This window comes from Pteronotus mesoamericanus, unplaced genomic scaffold, assembly GCF_021234165.1.
Source record: "Pteronotus mesoamericanus isolate MK-2021 breed Mesoamerican mustached bat unplaced genomic scaffold, CSHL_Meso_final contig_50, whole genome shotgun sequence".
Lineage (NCBI taxonomy): Eukaryota > Metazoa > Chordata > Mammalia > Chiroptera > Mormoopidae > Pteronotus > Pteronotus mesoamericanus.
In genome coordinates, this window is record NW_026555186.1 from 33,993,200 (window position 1) to 34,014,329 (window position 21,130).

General features: G+C 36.0%; 1 protein-coding gene across 3 annotated transcripts in view; it reads left to right on the forward strand.

Moving 5' to 3' along the window:
* Positions 1-21,130, forward strand: part of VCAN (versican) — a 105,005-nt gene that overhangs the window by 36,647 nt on the left and 47,228 nt on the right. The window contains exons 6-7 of one of the 3 annotated variants that reach the window (XM_054578563.1): positions 116-409; positions 7,004-9,979. In XM_054578563.1, coding sequence (XP_054434538.1) covers positions 116-409; positions 7,004-9,979 — 3,270 coding nt within the window. The remainder of the gene's footprint in view (positions 1-115; positions 410-7,003; positions 9,980-21,130) is intronic. The other 2 variants (XM_054578564.1, XM_054578565.1) reach the window with 2 other exon arrangements.

The following is a 21,130-nucleotide window of genomic DNA, read 5'->3' on the forward strand; positions in this document are numbered from 1 at the left end:
TCAGAAGCTGCTGCCATGCCATGAAAAAGTAATACATACTTTCCCCCTACACCCCAAACTGGAAAGGAATGAATAACAAAACTTAAGAGCTTTTTTTTCCCTCTTGTTATTTCAGGTGATGTGTTTCACATCACTGCGCCCAATAAATTCACCTATGAGGAGGCTGAAAAAGAGTGTGCAAACCAGGATGCTCAGCTGGCGACAGTGGGGGAGCTCCAGGCGGCTTGGAGGAATGGCTTTGACCAGTGCGATTACGGGTGGCTGAAGGATGCCAGTGTTCGCCACCCCGTGACTGTGGCCAGGTCCCAGTGTGGAGGTGGTTTACTTGGGGTGAGAACCCTGTATCGTTTTGAGAACCAGACAGGCTTCCCTTCCCCTGATAGCAGATTTGATGCCTACTGCTTTAAAGGTAAGTGTTTGATACTTTTTAAAAGTTACAGTTAAAAAAAGTACTTCGAAGGCATGCATTGATGTTCAACTAGCAATTGGAATGGATTCCATATCTTGCAGTATGTGCCTGGAATGGAAAGAGTTCAGTAATTTTCAAAAGCAATCAAATGGAACAGCAGCAATATGGTTAAAACAATGGGAAGTTTGGCAAATGCTTTTATTAAGGGAATGAGGAAATGTCAGGTTGAGGTCTTAACTGTGCCCCATTGCACCACGAAATATATTTCTGAGAAGTTAATTGATATTAATTACAGTCCTCAAATGCAATTAGATGGTTGGTGCTATAATGCTGAGGCCAACTATGGCTGAGTTGAACACTTGACTTCTGTTTTTTTTGTCTTTGGTATATCTTTCTTTAAAATGGCAGAGCATTTAAATATCGGTAATTACAGGTGAGTACTTATAACTGACATGGATAATCATCACATTCAATTAGTACCTAAAAATGAACCATACTGTAAATAAAAATACCCATTTATCTCATTTCGTTTCAAGTAAAAGAAATATGTGCCTTCTAATAATCAATTCTTAGTATCAATTGACATACAATATGTGTGTTTTGCAAGTTGTGACATAGTCTATCTTCATTAGATTCACTACTTAATATTGGTTTTACATAACATTTTTCAACATTCATGATATAGATATATAAATTTTTCAAATGACTTTAAATTATTTTCTCAAAAGAAGAGATGTGATATAATATCATCCTTGTAGTATATTATAAACGTTAATTAAATAGAGAAGGAATCCAGAGTCCGTTTATATAACTGTTGGTGCTATCTCATGACAGCTACAAAAAGATCACCTAGAATTTTGCAGTTATGTTTAAGATAGAGCCATGTTATATTGAAATATAGTGAAAAGTTTTTACTAAGTTTCTAATACATCTTGTTATAGCAATATATAATTGAAATGAATAGTTTATTGTGTGATTGGTTTCTAAAGTCCAATACACAGACATTGTTCACCAACCAAAAAGACACAGCTGGGATATCAGAGTAGTCAGCAGAATAGATGTCAGAGCAGCTAGTAGGTGTGATTTCACAAAATGCTGCCTCCCAGCTCTGATGCCTGTGCCTGGATCTCCTTCCATGAACTCAACTTTCTGAGTGTTAAAAACCACGAGTTGTGTATCAGTGCAATACAAATGGGCCATCAAAAGCCCATTGAAAATACTAGATCTTGTTTCTAAATCCTGAAACAACAGAAAAAGTCTTCCTTAATCATTCCTAGGAACACAAACATTAATAACAACACTTTATCCCTAAAAATAGAAAGATTCACATTGTTTTAAGCCACATTCTCGTAACAGTGATTTTGAAGTAGTTCAAACTCTATGATCAGTGTTGTATTAAGGGACTGATATGATTAAGGGACAAAATCAGATTGATGTGTGTGTGTGTTAGGATGAAGGGGTTAGAGGTTAAGTTAGGCAAGGAGTAGAATTCTCCAACATCACGACGTTACTTGATTGTAATTTTTTTGTGCTTTTTAGAACTTGCATTAGAAAACTTTTAAACATTTTTTCTCCCTGAGGGTGAAACTTAAATCCATGCCTGTCTGTAGCCACAAATAATTCATCCCAATGTATTTTAAATTATTTGTTTGAATGAGGAATTTACATGAATGTATGAAATAGCAAGGTACTTAGATTCCAATAGAAAAACTACATACTAAAAATGTACATAAGAATCTTTAAAAGTTGGAGAGTTTAGGTCTATTATTTTCTCTCTAATTCATTTGAATCTATGTAACTTGGAAATATATAACTTGCCAATATAATGGTTCAAATTTTGGTTATTGCTCCACCTAAGCTAAAGGTTAGATTTCTGTTTTTTTCTTCCCTACAAAACACCCTATCATATTCAAAATTTATTCAGTGCATAAAAGGCTTAGAATGTTCAGCCATAACATAACAACCTTCCTTAAATCACACACAATGTCAACAGCTTCCCCAAATTTCCAATTCATTTTTCAAGGGTTCTTTTAATATACAGAGTGTGGCAGAAGTGGGTTTACAGTTGTGAATACAAGAAAAACAAAAGTTTATTCTTGTATTATTATATATTAATTATTATATTATTTTCCATATGAACAACTATAAACTTACTTTTGTCCTATCCTGTATATAGGTATTTTTTAATATATATGTTTTAATTTGAAAATTATTCTCAAATGACTTGATTGCCATCCACTTCCCCCTCATAGTTGAGTAAGGACTAAATTCTTTGGGGTAAATTTTGTAGGAGTTGTAGCCTTAGTGGTTTTAGAGATGTAGAGTTGGCTTGATAAAGTAGAGGAATTTAGAAATATAAGCATATTGTTTTTCTTTGCTTTTACCAAATATAGAAAGTGTTTTTACAGCCACTTCCTCTGAATGAAGAATAACAAATCTTACTTTGCTATAATTCCCTTTTTTCTCCTAAAATCATTGAATAGAACATTAATAATGGCTGATAATGCATATAATTAGAATTTATTTTTGTCAAATAGATTTTTTAAAAAGTAGATTCATGTCTTTGTTAAATAAGTTTTCCTCTGTATTGTCCTGTGATGATTAAATGAAATTGTATACTCTTGATTTTTCTATGACCTCAGAGTTGAGGAAATTATGTGAAAGTTAGACTTATACAGGGCTTTGAAACTTCACCCGAACATCCCCAAATTTAAGTGAGTCAAAAGCATTCAAGACATGATAATCTCTCATTTGATGTTATTAATGATTTCCAAGACAGAAAGTAGAGCCTGTTTCCTAGAAAACCCATTCTAATATCCTATTACATTCATTCAGAGAGTTGTTCTAATTATCTAAATCCATTGTATTAGAGTTTGAGCCCATTTTTCCTTTTTAAGTTGGGAACCAAAATCTCCATAAATAACATCCTTTTCTATTATTTAACACAATTGTTCAGTTGTCCCTCAAATGAAACAATTTTCTTGTTTTGAAATTTCAACGTCTAAACTTCTAATCACCTAGGTGAACTTGCTTTGAATCCTCCTTATTTTTCACGACCCTCTGTTTGATTAAGCTTGGAGCTAAAAGTAGTGGCCTAAACAAGGCTAAATAAGTACCTACAAGTTCATAGGCTCTCTTACTTACATATTTGTTTACTTTAAAATTTGGTCTGCCCTTATAACCTATGATCAGTTTGTCTTTTTTGTGCTCTACAATCTGACCATACGCACCAACATTTATCCTTCTCTAACTGGTATTTTTTAAATGTTCTCTGTTTATTGAATTTGAATCTGTTAGCATTCACTCATTCATAAAACGTTTTTTAAAAAGTCTCAATTTTAACCTGTTTCAACCTGTATTTTCCCCCCAAGTATGAACCCTGAATCAGCCTACTGAATATCCACTTTATTTGTGAATTACTATGTTTATAATTATTTATGCACAAAACATTTAATCTAGAAGGATTAAGTTGAAATTAGTCATTTCCCTATAATGTAGGTAGTATGGGCATGAGTTAAATCAACTCTCATGGTGCTAATTGGGTGTTTATATTTTATTAGAAAAATCTGCCTGATGTCTAACAACAGAAGCACAGAGAAGATAGTCCATATGACATAAAACACCATAAGTACAGTGATGTGAAACATCTGTGTGGTAGACAGCTGCAAAGATTGAAAGGGAACCTTTGTGGGAAAAGCAGCATGCTGATTTCTGTTGGTTTTCTCAGGAATGAAATTGAGGGGACACTGGTAGTTTTCCAAGACAAAAACTTCCTCATGGGAATGCCCCTTCTGCAGGGATTAGGTTCTCACCTTTATCATAATCATCATCATTACAGCGACACTTATATGATATCTCTTCAGAGATATTTATATTTTTAAAAATGATGGTGGTGGTGGAAATGGTTGAAACAAATGGCGCAGAGGAGGAGGTATACTGAGTTATGATGGAAATCAACTGTTAAGTTGTTATAAAATTCACCCAACCCCAGAAGGAAGTCTGAGGTTTTTCATTCCAAATAGTGTAATTAATTAACTTAATTACAGGCAGACATTTTAACAGGGCTCTAAAATTATTGAAAATTCCATTTTTTTAGATCACATAAATCCTGGCTTTGTAAAAGAGATTGTCTGAGATTTATTAAGTCACTTCACTGTGCTCCAGGACTAGATGAAGTCAATACCAAATGCTGCAGTAATAATTGACAATGACATAGTTATTTAGTTTATTTTAATCTGAGCCCTTCATTTTTCAAACACTGTACAAGTGTTTTCCTGGCACTGTAGAAGTTGCTAGCACAGAATTTGGGCTGGAACTTAGGGAGACCCAATTCACAGGCGCCTGCTTGGCCCTATGGCAGTTACCACGTCCCAGGAAGTTAACCTCATCAGCCATGGAAATAGTCAGAGGGAAAAAGCAAAATTACCTTTTTTCTTGTTAATAATATGATTATTTTTTTCTAATATGCAGTGTGCTAGGTGTTTATATTGTGTTTCCATGGGAGCTTTCTCTGTATGTACATTTTACTATTTCCCTAAAGAATGTAGTAATAAGACAGGCATTATATTTGGCAGTTAAATGAAGTAACAGTTATGGAATTTCAGAGGATGTAGATAATTAAATTAAAAGACAAAAGCCAACCACACTTTGGTTCTTTAAGTTGCTCATGTCAATCAAAATAGACTAAAGCTTCTTCCAGTAAATGAATGAAGAAAGGGCTTTTCTTTAAAAAAGAAGAAAAGGAGAAAAAGGGTATTTAACACAGTTTGAAGAATTCAAGTCTTTTTTTAATTTTAGGGGTTTTTTTTTTACTATAAAAGAATAAATAGTGACAACCTTTAAAGATTATTTAAGGGCACCATAATATAAATAGCTACCAAGCTTTTATTATGAAGTTGGTTAATCTGGGCTATTACAGCTCAAGTTGGATTTACAACAAAATAACATCATCTTATCATTAAATTTTTAAATGGACTTTACTTTTTAGAGCAGTTTTAGGTTCACTGCAAAATGGAGTGGACAATGCAGTGATTCCCACATGCCTCCTATCCCCATTCAGGCAGAGCTTCCCCAATTACCAATATTCCCCTCCACATTTGTTACAGTTGATGGGCCCGCATGGACATATCATAATCACTCCAAGCCCATAGTTTACATATGGTTCACTTTCTGTGTTGTATATTTTATAGGTTTGGACAAAGATATAATGCCATGTATTTACCATTCTATTCATACAGAACAGTTTCACTGGCAATATTAAGATTTAACACAGTAAGTAGATGGAGCACAAAGGTATCCAATTTTGTTTTCAAAGGACTTCTGTTTTGGGATAATTAAGAGTAAGGTATAAGACAGTATAGATACTACAGACATTACCACTCTTATCAGGGGAACAGGCCTTATTCATACAACTAGTTTTAAGTCGTATAAGATATAGCAAGACAACAACTAAGGTTTCCTCACAATAGTTCCTTCTAAGTTTAGTGGCAGCTAGTTTGAGATTTTTGAAAGTCTGAATTTGAAAAAAAACAAAACAATCTTCATGTACTAATCTGCTGTATTTTCCCATGTTGAAAAGGAATCTTGTCTACAACACTGTCACTTTTATACACAATTTAAATTTCTTTAAACAGACCAGGCCATTCTCTGTAAATCTGGATGCCTTATAATGTAGCATTTTATGATGACATGTTACTTTTTATTGCCTGAGCCTAGTCTTTCTGATGCTCAGGATTGTTTCCTGTGATTTGTAATTACAGACCTAAAATATATCATGTGGGTACTTTATTTCCTGTTCTACGTATGGGTTTCATGCTAAAGTAGGCCTGGAACCAAGACCTTTAAGAGTTACCAACACAGTGTGTAGAACATAGAACAAAAGGTAGAACTACAATAAATACCAAGCAGCCTCTGCAAGAAACATTTTATTATTATTTATTAGAAACAAGGCTGCACTAGAGTTGAAAGGAAAGGAAAACAAGTGTCCAACACCTGGAGTCAAGCGAAGGGTGGTATTAAAAAGTTTAATATCCTGTTTTTATGACACCCTCTGCATTATGGACAATAAAATAGTTTATATGTAACTTGGGTACATTTGATGTGGCTTTTTGTTGTTTTGTAATCTGAGGCACTCCCTCTCCCCTGAGAGACTAAGCAGCTTGAGAAGGAGGGAAAAATCTTGTAACAGAGTACAGAAGCTTCCAGAATAGCAGTACTAAGTTCTCCAACTATATTTCAAGTTGCTGCCATAGTTTATGATAAATCACATACCTATTATTTCCAAACTCTGTATTTATCCATTTTTGGACATCTCCTTATGTTAAAATGACATAATATTCAATTTCCTTAACTAAGAACAGTCAATCATATCTATGGATAAAAGCAATGTTAACCTTACAATATAAAACAAGTGATCAATTAGTGACTATTAAATGTTCAGTTGTCTTTGAGTTAATTCAGCATAGTTTTTAGATTCCCATCCATCACAAAACACTTTTGGGTCACCCCAAAATTAACAGCAGCACTTAACAAACACTGGACATGCAACTTTTTATTAGTGACTTGTCTAATCAACTCTTTGAAATTATTTTCTAGCTAAAGAGAGTATATCAGAGGCTACAACCATCGATCTGAATATCCTGACAGAAACTGCATCACACAACTTATCCAAAGAACTACAAATGGTACCTGACAGAACTACACCAATCACTCCTTTAATCACTGACTTACCCATCATCACAACAAAGTTCCCTCCTGAGGGAACCATAGTCAATTCGGAACAGAAATCCACAGTTCAGCCTCCAGCTGTCATACACAGATTAGCCACTGAACCACCCACACCTGCTGGGAGTACCAAGAAGCCTTGGGATATGGACTATTACTCACCTTCTGCTTCAGCACCACTTGGAAAGCCAGATATATCTAAAGTTAAGGAAGAAGTGCTCCAAAGTACCACTGTCATTTACCATCATGCTACTGATTCATGGGATAGTGTCATAGAAGACATACAAACACCAGAATCAGTTACACAAGTTGAACAAATAGAAGTGGGTCCCTTGGTAACATCTATGGAAATCTCAAAGCACGTTCCTTCCAAAGAATTCTCTGTAACTGAAACACCGTTTGTATCTACAACAATGACCCTGGAATCTAAAACTGAAAAGAAAACAGTAGATACTACTTCTGAATCAGTGACCACAGCCCGAGAAGATGGTGGTGAAGACAGAACATTTACAATTAGATCTGACCAGAGAACCTTGGCCTTTAGCCAAGTACCTGAAGTCATTACAGTGTTAAAGACTTCAGAAGACACCACACCCACTCAGCTAGAGGAAGAGAAGTCAGTTTCAGCATCAACAATTGTCTCACCTGTAACTATGCGTGACAGTGATGTCTCATCCATGGAAAATTCTGAAGAAAAACACGTTAATGGTAAGAAAACTGAAGATTTTTTTGGCCAGTATGTATCCACCACACCTTTCCCATCACAGCATCATACAGAGGTAGAATTATTTCCTTATTCTGGTGATAAAATATTAGTTGAGGGAATATCCACAATTATTCATCCCTCTCCACACACAGAAATGACACAAGAAAGAGAAAGAACAGAAACACTAATACCAGAGATGAGAACAGATAGTTATACCAATAATGCAATACAGGAAAAGGTCACCAAAGATCCATTTATGGGAAAAATAGAGGAAGAAGTCTTTTCTGGAATGAAGTTCTCTACAGCTTCCTCAGAGCAAATTCATCTTCCAGAGTCTCTGGTGGAAATGACCAAATCCTTTGATTTGCCAGCACTGACAACAACAAAGCTAACAGTGGCACCAACAGACGCGAGAGATGTGGAGGAAGACTTTACAAGAACTCCAGCTGGATTAGGAACAGATGACTATCAAGATACTACAAAGTATGATGAGGGTGTTACAACAGTACATTCCACCCACAGCACTCCAAATGTGGAGGTGGTCACTGTATCAAAATGGTCATGGGACGAAGATAAAACAACTGCAGCACCATTAAGGTCCACAGAACATGTAGGCTCTCCAAAATTGCCCCCTGCCTTACTCACCACTGCAGGAGTGAGTGGAAAAGGTGAAGAAATCCCAAGTTTCACTCAGGATGGAGGAGATGAATTTACTCTTATCCCCCATAGTACACAAAAGCCATTAGAGAAGTTTACTGAGGAAGACACAACCGACCATGGGAAACTTACAGTTAGATTTCAGCCAACTACATCGATTGGCATTATAAAAAAGTCAACTTTGAGAGATTCTACAACTGAAGAAAGAGATCTACCTGTCAAAAGCACAGAAGGTCTAGTTGCTCACACAGCCATAGAAGGAAGTGCTTTTGATGAAGGAGAAGATATGGATGTCTCTAAGTCTGTAGCTACTGTCCCCCAATTTGCATACACTTCAGATGTGGAAGGATCAGCATTTGTTAATCATAGTAGCACCCAGGAGCCTACCACTTACGCAAACATTTCCCATACTGTACCTCTTTCTATAATTCCCAAGACAGAATGGGGAGTGTTAGTACCTTCTGTTTCATCAGGAGGTGAGGTTCTAGGTGAACCCTCTGAAGACATACATGCCATTGGTCAAACTGTTTCTCCTGAAACTATAACAACAACAGGAATTACCCAGGGAACAACTCAGGAAGCATTCCCTTGGAAAGACCAGACTCCAGCAAAACCAGTTCCCACTCTTGGTTCCACAGCTGGCACAGTTATAGAGGCAACCGCACCTTTAGCTGAACAGGAAAGTGATGAGTCAGCATATACTGTCTCTGAAGACAGATTGTTGACGAGTTCTGAGAGAGTCCCAATTTTAGGAACAACCCCCATTGGAAAAATTGAGCACACTCTATCTTATCTGCTTGGTGCTATCACTGAGCACAAATCAAAAGCAGATGAAACAGTAACACTAACACCAAGTATGAGGCCAAAGGTATTTTTAAGTCCAGGGACTGAACAAAAATATGAAACAGAAGGTACTAGTCCAAGGGGAGTTGTACCACCTTTAAGCATCAGTGTTACTCAGCATATAGAAGAAACCACTACTGAGGAAAGAGAGACAGCGTCCTTAGATTACGATTTAGGCTCAGGATTACTTGAAAAACCCCAAGCTACAGAACACCCAGAATTTCCAACAATTAAAACCACGGTTCCAAGTGAGATCACTACTGCCTTCAGTTCAGGAGACAGACTTCACGCAACTTCAGCCTTCAAGGCACCTTCAGCCTCCACTGAGAAACCGCCTCTCATTGACAGGGAACCGGGTGAAGAAACAACCAGTGACATGGTAATCATTGCAGAATCAACATCTCGTGCTCCTCCCACCACCCTTGAAGATTTTGTAGCCAAGGAAGTAGAAACTGATATTGATAGAGAGTATTTTACAACTTCAAGTCCTCCTTCTGTTACACAGCCAACAAGACCACCCACTGTGGAAGGCAAAGTGGCCTTCAGACCTCAGGCACATTCCACTCCAGAACCCCCGACAGGGACAAAATTCCACCCTGACATAAATATTTATATTTTTGAGGTCAGAGAAAACAAGACAGGTAAGTCTTTGCTTTCTAGACATACTAGTCAAGGCAATCAGCATTTTATCTTGAAAATTACTTTTGGAAAAAAAAATATCAACATACCAAATGCTGCCATTAGAAGATAACTGGAGTGTGAAAAAATTCTGTGTTTTAGCTTCACATATTTGTACAAGTATTGGAAGAATATGTTAAACAATTTGGAAGAATGTTAGATACAACTTAAAAGTTATAAGAAGCCCTGCTTTGCCATCTAATATAACCAAATCATCATGTTACGTCACTTCAGAACATGCAGAACAAAGTGTTTTAATTTCAGTGTCTTTCCATGCATTACTACTCAAGTGTAGTACTAGACTGTGTTAACATTCCATTGGTCTTTAACTATTAACCTTCAGTACTTAACACCGTGGACAGTTAAAACCATATTTCATATTCCTAGGGTTGACAGAAAGATATCTAAAAGGTTTGCTATGGTTTTTCTTTTCCAGGATTTTGCAGACTTATTATGTGACTTGTAGGGTAGGTAACATGTCTGGTGTTCAATGTTATTTCATGCAAGTTCAACATGTTTTTAAGCTGATGTCCTTGGGTATTGTAATGAGGCCTTAAGTATTTAGAACAAATGCAATCTAGCTCAGTCCTTGGAAATGCTATAATTCATCATATCAATGTCAGCATTACCTCTGTTCCCTCAAACCAAACTATAATGTTATTTATTTTGTGATTTCATAGGGATATTTGCATTGCCTTCTGTTTTGCTCAAATATTTTATTTATCTCTCTGGTGAAATGCTTAAAGCTGTTTTTTAACATTTATTAATACTTGCCATTTTCATTATCAAACATAATGTATTTCTTTCTAAAGGTCAGACCACGCCATCTTTCAATTTTGGTAAGCTAAAATGAGACTACATAGCACATACAGTTCAATAGGTCAGTTTAGGTTTGTTTCTCTCTTTCTAATATAGGAGTCAAGATTAAGTTGCTATATTCTCATTTTATTATGTGAATTTTTCCTTGAGAAGTAGGGCTAAGGGAGAGCCTTTTTGTTTCTTTGAAAGTAGGTTTTCTCTTACTATTGAGGTACTGCCCTTAATGTGTAATTTTTCTTAAGAGTGATGTTATCCTCATTAGAGTTCTCAGGAATGTACCTGTTGGGAACAAACAGATAACTCCACTGTTACGTCAGCAGGCTTCCATAGGTGGACACTTCATGACTTCTACTATCTAGAATTTCCTCGGTGTAAAAACTCTTGCTAGGGCAGTAAATAGTAGAGAATGGAATGCATTTTCAGAGTATTGAAGTTTCTCTTTATTTTCCAATACAGTTGAAAGTGGCCAGGGTTGGAGCATTATTTTCCTACTAATGATGCTATTTCTTGGAGACTAGAGCATATTTCCCACATTCCTTTTCTGCCTCTTGGAACTGGAGTTGGAGGGAGCCTTGCCAAGTAGTGGGGATGAAGATTGCTTTTAGTAGGGTTGGAGAAGTGAAAAGAAGCTATTAATATGAAAAAGAAAGAAGTGAAGTAAAAGGAATTACTGCCAACACTTAATTTGAGAATTAAAAAAGTACACTTGAATGACTATGCAGCAGTTTTTCCCAATTTAGATTACTCTTTTATTAGTGTAGATATTAATTTGAATCAATCTAGAAACCAGTAAAAAATGCTCTACATTTGAAAACTCTTTTTAAATGGGAAATGCTTTTAAGGTTGGAGTATCAAATTACAAAGTGGAAAGTAAAACTCCATCTCCCTGGAAGGACTGCCAGTCATAGAAAAAGAAAATCTGAGTTTATAAATGGTTACTCGAAATGGAGGGTCTGAGTAACCTAACCCAGAAACCATTTATACAAAAGTGCATATTTATATTTGAGTTGGGAACTTGATTCAACTGGGTCTGAGAGACATGACTATGTGTTTCCTCTTCTTCCACTTTTAAAACATGGGACTATGATTTGTCTTCAAACTAGTTTTTGTTCAGCATTGATAAGAAATGGTCAGAGAACTGTGTAAAGGGAATACTTGATTATCTCTGTAAGAACAAGATTCCATTGTCTGGGAGGTTTGGTTTGAGCCTATATCTATCTAGATTTTCCCCTCCATTTCTCTCTCTCTCTCTCTCTCTCTCTCTCTCTCTCTCTCCCCCCCTTCCTCTCTCTCCCTTTCTCTTACTCTCTCTGATCATTTTTGTGTAGTTTATATATGCCATTTTCTTTATGCCTGTAAGAATTATTCAGACAATGAAATGAACTCAGATCCAACTGCTTACTTTTACTTTTATTTGCTTCCTATGAGAAATTTAATTTTTCAAGCATTTTGAACTTTGGCAAGGGAAAGCCCTAAAACAGATGTTAAATTAATGAGTTCTAAGGCAGGTGTACATAAATAAAGAAAAATACATATGTGCCTAGAAAACCAACCTTTTTATGTATCAAGGCACATTTTTCCAGACTGGAAAATCCTTAGTATATGCATGAACTTGTATAACTCTATTCACAAACATAGACTCAACCTCTATGTATACTGTATATCCAAGTAAGCAAAGATACCACCCATGCTACACTAAACCAAGACATTCATAATTTTTTTGCTGCACTCAGCAAGTCATATAAATCTTGGTATTTTTTTTTAGTACTATGAAACAAAACATGCTACTCAGGACACGTTAATGTTATGTTTGTTCAAATGGATCTTAATAGCAACTTAGGGTGCTATTGCTGGAGGGCAACGATAGTTAGCAGTTAAAAAAATCTGAAGGAACTTTTCAGCTCATAAAAGTTTTATGAGCTGAAAAATGCTATGGGCTGTATTTAACAGTGGTTCAGGGGATACTGAAAACATGACTCCTGTCTATTTCAGGAGTAATTTGCACACCTGCATTTCGAAAAATTATTAAAAGGTTTTCTTTGTGAATGTATATGAAGTCTATGGGGTTTAATGATATAGGAAGATTTCCTTCAATTCTGGGCCTTTAAAAAAAAGAATGCCTTTTCTCTGAATCATCTGAAATACCATGTTAGTGTGACAGAATTGTGAATTTTTTTTAAATGATATACTTGGTGTGTTTAAATCAAAGAATAACTTGGACCTATGTAAACATTATGATGCAAATGCTCACAATAATAAGCTTCAAATAGGTGGCTTATTAGACTTTTTAAAATAAAACATATGAACTACACACTATGAGTCAGGCCAGCTTGATGTTATTTGTCTTGTCAGGTTTTGGGGTTTTTTTTGTTAGTTTTATCATTTATATTAATCTAAATCTGAGTGCAAGGCAAGTGTAATGCCAGTATTAAACTAAAGTGATATAAATATTAAGATAGATAAAATACTTAATGTAATGATATTAAATATTAATGAGATCTTAAGTAAGATAATTTTGGCCACTAAATTTAAAGTTTATTTTGCCCAGTTTCCTTACTGAGAACTATGCTTACATAATTGCTTACATCATCCAGCAATAACTCCCATGTGATTAATCCCTTCTGCATTTTTGTTTATACATTTGGAAAATGTACATAAAGCTACAGGTTAGTTTTATGAATATGATAGTGTTAAGGAAAGGGTAAACAATAAGGGACATTGGCTCTGAGAACAGGAGATATCTGGGCAAATGCCAATATTTATATCATTGATTGCAGCTGTCATTTTTAAAAAGCTATTGTTTATACAAGATAGCCTCATATAAATTTTAATCACATTTATTTTATAGAAATTATGTAAAAATTACTGTTTTTTTTTTTTACTATAGGACCAGGTTCCTTTCTTCAAACAAAATCTTATTCAGAATCCTTGTATTTTAAGCAGATAAAAGAGTGGCTGTTCTGGTTAATGTTTGAGAGCAGAAAGAGGAGCCCCACAGCCTTGGACCCCCACTTCGGCCCCTTGATAGAATCTAAAATAACACGTACCTCAAAACAGAGCTAAAAGGGGAATGATATTAGATTATTCAAAAAAAGTAGAACAATTACTCATTCCTGAATGAATTGATTTTATAAAGTAAAGACAAATTTAATTGGTCTGATTACCAATATTTCCTCTCACTATAATGATGCATATTTATTAACATTTACCTTTGAATAACTCTGTATGATTCAGAATAAAGCATATCAGGCAAATCTAGTTTCAGTCATATCAATGCCTGTGTGTAATCAAGAAAATATCTAGTTACATTGCAGAACGTCACACATATGCGCAGAGCGAAACCATCATCCAGCTCACACAAAAATACCACACTCAGACTACATTTTACATATATTATGATGTTTTAGCCTTAGAGATAATTTGTGAGGCAATTCAAGAAAGTATTGCGGATGGGAGGGTGAAGGCACACTGGGTCTTACACTGTTGGCACTGGGGCTAACAGCCTTGGCGCTCCTTAGAGCATTTTTGTGGTGAGGCAATTCTCTCCCCTGATGAACTCACAGGAGTGATGACCTCGTATTGGCTCAGGTGCTAACCTGTTCGTCAGTTCCTGAAAAAGCATAGACTCTGGAAAGACTGGCTTTTCATTGGCATTCTATAGAACTGTTGAAACTACATGACTCAGGTTTAGTTTGCGTGTACTATGGGGGACTATGCATGCTATTCAGAGACCTGCTGTAGCAAGAGAACAGCTTGCTGAGATCAGTAATTCTGGTTGTAGGCAGCTTCTTTCCTGCAGAGTTTTGGGGCACATCCCTAAGAGTGGATGGGGCTGGTGCTCACACCCATGCGTGGTTCCCTTTGCTGGGCACCAGCTGTGGCTCCCTGCCAGAGAAGCACATTCTTCTGAAGGGAATTAAGATGGTCTCTCTTCTCCCTCCTTGGCTGGAAAAGGATTGAATTTCTTTTCTTTTAGTCAACTAATAAAAAATTAAGAGACTGTCTATCTTCTTTTCATTTCTATAGCATAAAGGGAAGAATTGACTCTGGTGTTCCTAAATTGTTAATGAGCTTAGCACTGCTCTACAGACCAAAAGCTGACTTTAAAAAAAGTTTATCTAGTGAAATATTTTATATATATAACACAGACATACACATGCTGTTCACTCACACAAACTCTCATAGAATTTCAATTTCTAAAATCCTCATTGAATGTTTTATGAATCCACTAAACTCAAGGAAAAAGATTAAGAAATTGAAATTGTTTTCTTCACAGATTAAGATTTAATAGTGAAAGACATGTTCCATAGAGAACTAAAATAAACTTTGTTATATTCTTCCTAACATAACCCAATGCCAATTCCTCCTGAAAATGGCATTTGCCATTATAACTTACCATTATCAAAATAACTACTGAGGTGGGGCATTATCCAAAGACAAGTATCACTTAGTTGTCCTTGGCAGTGATGCAGAGAGAAAGACTTATATTTTCTTAGGGCAGAGTGTAGTCAATCGAGAATTATCTTCAGGTAAAGCTGCAACATGACTGCTCCCTTGACAAATGTTAAAAAAGAAGCACAAAATAAACATAAACCATAGGCCCTGCTCCCAAGAACTTTAAATGCATTTTGGGGAACCAGTATTAATGCGATCAAATGTAATTGCGTAACAGAAACAGATCATGGTGCACTAGGTAATGCGGTGCTAGCTGTGAATGGCAGATGAGGTCAGCAAAGGAAGGAATCAATGAAGGCAGGGAAGTCAGGAAATATTGCATGAGAAGGAAGAGACTTAAGCCAGGGCTTACTGGAGGAGTAGATAAAAAACAAATTACTGGAAGCCAGCTATCAGCTTATTGCTTCCCAACAGAGGCTCACCAGTCGGTATAAGCAGCCCCAAGTATTAACAGGCATTTTTCTAAATGTGGCTCGGATTACAGAGAGAGCATGTTCTGCCTTCTTAGGATTCCCCGAGAAACCTACAAGTTCCTAGAAACCAGAAATATTCAACAGACTTCCTCAGGAGGGAGTGTTCTCATACTACTTTTCTGTTCTTCAATGATTTCTATTTTTTGGTAAAGGTAAGATCTTCTATGCTAGGTTAAGTACATTTAACTTTTCAAAATATATTCCCATGAAGTATCATAGTTCAGAGTTATACACTTGTAAAGTTCAAAACTACATTTAAAAGAGTGAGCTATATACTCCTAAAAGGTGATTTAAAGGTTTATGACATCTTAAGTCTAGTGAATTTTGAATCAATACTGTGGCAGAAACAGGTGCTATGAATTGGGGAATTAACAGTCAGTCTGTCCTTTGATTTTCTGCAATGTGGACCAGGAATTTCTTAATTTCTCTGTCAAATTATTTTTTGCCAGTCAAATGGATACAATGGCTATTATGTATATAAAGAGTAATATTTCCTAAACTTTGATCCATACTCTTTTTCTAAATCACAGGGATTATGAAACAAGAAAGAAGATCATGTATGTACAGATATATGTATATATTCAAATATATTTTTTCACTTATTCAACAAATAGTCAAATAATTACCATGCCCTAATTTCTAGTCTAGAATTGGAGTTTTGAAGCACACTGCAATACTCTGAATGAAATGGAAGGGTAATCAGTTCCCTTCATAGGATACAAAGAAGAGGCAGTTTATGTAATGGAAAGAGCCTTTGGAAACAGACCTGGGTTCCGTATCAACATTGTTATATGCTCTCTGTTTTGATTTTGTATAAATTGCTAGTCTCTATGGGCCTCAGTTGCTATAACTTTAAACATATATAATAACACTACAAACTCACCAGATTGCTTAAAGGGGAAAGGGATCTCGTCAAGGGCCTTGCCAGTCACCGTGGTAGGCCCATCACCCACGTTTGATACTCCATGACAACAACGCGCCAAGCACAGTGCCTGGCACGTGGGAACTAGTTAGTACAAATTAAGCCCCTCTCAGCTTTAGGAATTACTTTTTTCTGAAATTTTATATGTAGGCAAATTTAGACTGTTTTGTACTAAACAAGCAAAAACTGAGTTCTCTTAAAATTCAAGATGCTTTATAGCATGGGGAGCCAAAAATAATTATGCTGTACTGTCTGCTTGACTGCAAGAGCTTGTTAAAATTTTAATCCTCTGTGGATTGTGTTTGGGTGATGCCATTTTGGGTGCAGATCAGAAGCAGCTGCAGCCTTTATTTAACATTTAAATATAATATCGATTCTGTAGTATCTATGTACACAATTCATTAGCTTTCTGCTCTATTTTATGTGTGAAAATTGGGTTTACTATTTTGATAGCTACCAATTTCATTTTTTATTTTAAGAAAAAGAGCTTTTTTTTTTTAATTCTTTATGAATTTTTTCCAGGTACTGGGCCTAGCTTCTTCTTGCATATTCATAGAACACATGGGCATTCCCTGCTGTCTTTTTGTTGTTGTCAAGGAAACCCCCCAGTTTTCTACACAGGGATTACATTCTTCTTTCTTAATAGCTCTTAGATCATTCATTTGTGCAATGAATAAAAAATGTATTCATGGGCCCAGACAGTGTTCAGCACTTTTTTTGGAGGGGGATGGGTTGGTGGGCGTAGCTAAGGGGACAGACATGCCTGGTGAGAGAACCAATAGAGATAAAAGGAAAGGAAAAAGAAATGCTCCCTGAAGTTTTATTTTAATGAAGTAAGATGCAAATTTTTTGTTTTAAAGAAGGGATTGCCTATTTTTGTCAGTTTACAAAACATTACACCTCAATGAGAGCAGTTTGCCAGGTACATAAAGAGTTGGCTATTCGGAGCCTTTATTGATAGAATGATTACAAGAACGACCGTAGTTGCGGGCAGTAGGGATTGTCATGCATTTTGGTAAAAACTGTTGTATATACTTTTTCATTTGTATTGAAGTACTTTGGATTTTTGACAACATAATTGAAGTGATATAAAAGTCAAAAGTCCTTCATACTGAGACATCATGTGGACAACAGAGAATCTACTTTATTGCATGAAAAATGTTGTCCTTTAGAGAAATATGCCAGTGTTTAGACTTTTGAGTATGAGTCAGGAGGGAAACACTAACCTATTGGCAAGAAGACTGTAATTATTCTTAAAATGAGTAATTTGATTCTTGAGAAGAAAATAAATTATGACAAACTTTCTAAATACTTGCTAGAATTATTGCAGTAATACATAAATTATTTCCTCATAAGTAGATTAAAGTTTAAGTAGGAGATTTTAAACTGGAAAGAAAGTATCTGTGGAGGGAGAAGAACAGTTGAATTATATTTCAATCTATGAAAATTTGACATATTGTGTCATGATATTGTAACCAGACTCGTTTGTGCACATGTAATCAGTATACACCACCTTAAATGGCTTCTAGTGGCCTCATCTTTTGACATTGTGGTACAGTATTCCTAGTATCGCACGGCGTGATTTAGTTGCTTTGGCCATATGATGCATACACTAGGTTTCTGAAAGTTGGATTTTCCTAACTTGGGAAAGGGAAAAGGAAATATACTAATGTATAAATCTGTATAGTTTAATGGAATATAGTATAATTATCACATTTCAGTATGTTGCAATCTTACCTTACTCTGCCCTTTAGGGGTTTTACTATGTGAAGATAAAATAATCTCTGCCTATCTCTTCACATCCATCCTCAGGACATATTTTAGAGGATTGCTAAAATGAAGTCATTCGATCAAGCTGCTATGTGTCTGGGGGAAAGAAAATAATGCAATCTGTAGATTAATTGAGAAGGCAACTTGAAACAATTAGTAAGCAAGAGAATATATAATAACGGAAAATTGCTTACTTTAGTAAAAGGAAAAAATAGAGGTAATATTAAATATGTTAATATCAAAAAAATGTTTAGCAGGCAAAGTCTCAGAATTGGCCTTCCAGGAAAGTCCAAACATTTATCCCCTCACTAGGGAACCCCCCAGTTTACCTGGGAGGGCCCAGAGCTGCACCAGTCTGACTTTAGCCAGCTAACTAACCATGATGCCCTTATACGCTGGGATTTGAGAAACAGCAGGAGCTCACCCAGCGCATGAGGATTGCCCTCCCTGCTTTTCAACCCTGGCTATAACTCAAAATCACCAGAAAGCCTCCAAATACAAATACCCACTACCTCACCCCACACTAGTCAACTTGAATCTGAATTTCTAGTGGTAGTGCTGAGACATGTCTATTTTTTGTTAGTTTCTTTTTTTTTTAAATTTGCTTTTTTTAATTAGTAGTATCTGTATTTTTTAATGCACCCCATGTGATTTTGATGCACAGCGAGGGTTGAAATCCACTGGTAAACTAAAGGCTTTTGGATCTATAGTCAGCTCTAGCTGAAATACAGAAATTCCTGGGGGAGGGGCTGATTTAAGTCTCTGCCAGTTTAAAATGTACTTGACTTTATTTTTGTATTTATGTACTGATTTTAAGGAGGAAGAAATAGGTATGAATCAGTCTCTCCTGAGTGAGATGGTGCTTTTGATCATATTTTGGGACGTGTAGCTTTTGTCACAAATGTTAAATGAATCTTGACATAAATGAGGAAGAAAGTAAAATTAAATAGCATTGAAATATGTTTTTAAAAGTTTCAGGAAGAATTGTAATTGAATCAGAAGTAATACTGAAGGGAGGAGAATACATCTCAAATTACCCAGAGCTGCATACCTTACTTTGTTGTATCCATGTTACCTTTTCTCTGTCAACACAGAAATTAAAAGGAAATATGCATGCTATGGCTTAAGGATTCTTTTGGCTATATTGATGTATGTAGTATATAGTGTATATTTATATTTGAGGGAAACAGTAATTATCCCCCTGATATAGACCCATATAGAATGTCGGATTTAGAAAGCAAATGAATGATTAAAAAAATATTGAGACTGTGTCTGCACATTTAGATTACCTGGGTTTTGATATCCACTGGAGTCTTCAGTGTTTGAGTTCTCTACATGGTTTCAGTTGTATCTTGGAATTCGAGCTGTTATTGCAGCTAAAGAACAAAAATTTCTTCATCTTAAAATGCAAAGCTTTTAAAAGAAACATCAAACAATAGAATGTAAACTTTTTCATTCTTGATGATTTATAACTGTGTAGGCATTCTTCCAACTGAATTCACCTTAGAGAGCCCAAGTGGCCGGAGTATGATGAGCATTACATGTGTAAAGGGTCCCTTCACTTTCGTCATGGGATGTCGAATTTAGTGAAGGGGGTGAAATAAAAATATAAAAGCAACTGGGGAATGTATAAATATGATGTAAATCCCATGTCATACAAATCAAAAGCACTCCCAGTTTGGGCTGAGGAGTTTTAGAGAAGGTATACTGGAGAGCTGAGGGCTTCAGCTGGACCACTCATAAATACATGGGTGAAGTTCAATGGAAAATTTATATAGCGTTCCAAGTAGGGGACAGAAACATTCTTCTTGACCAGGAGTCTGAGATGGAGATGAGGGTACTGAGAGAGGAACAGGGAGCGGCTGGCCTCCCGTGCGGAGAAGCAGAGAGTGACATCAGAGAACGGAAGGAAGAGGAGAAATGTGGAGACAGTGAATGGAGATGTTTGAACACTTTTGAAGAGGTCAGGGGAAGGGGGGACCAGAAACCACTGACTTTTGAAGATGTGGCACAATTTAAAATAAAATGGTATTCGGTGAAGTTTAGCTTGGTAGCTCTAATTTGGGAGGCTTAGAAAAGAAGTGTATATATGGAGGCAAAAGTAAGATTACAGTTGTTCGATGGAAAAATAATACAATAATTAATAAATAATTATACGAGAATAAACTGTTTTGCATATTTACAACTGTAAATCTACTTTTGCCCCAACCTGTATTTATTTATGAGAGGCAATTGTATTACTTTAGTCAAAAGTTTTACTTAAATTTTAAATCCATGAATCTGACCAAAGCAGTTTTTTGGTGTTAGGATACCTGGCAGTTACCTGTTTATCTGTCTATAATAAGCTTTGGTAGTGTTCGAGAACTAAAGGGAAAAATATATTAAAAGTACTGCCCTTGTTTTGCATTCATTTGTTGTACTTTAAAGGAAACATTTAGAAACCAAATAATCTGGCTTTCTTCTCTTTCGTATAGCTCTTTCTGTTATTGTTCAGACATGTCTGAAAGTCCCCAGATTACCTGATTATGCTCTCCAGCAAAGCCCTTACTCTTTAAAAACTGGAAGTTATGAAATCCTTGGGCCTCTTCTAGAAGCACGAAGGGCCCACACTCAGGAATACCGCCTTAGGCACACTTGGACCAGATGACTGCATCTAGACACATTCTTTCCACTTA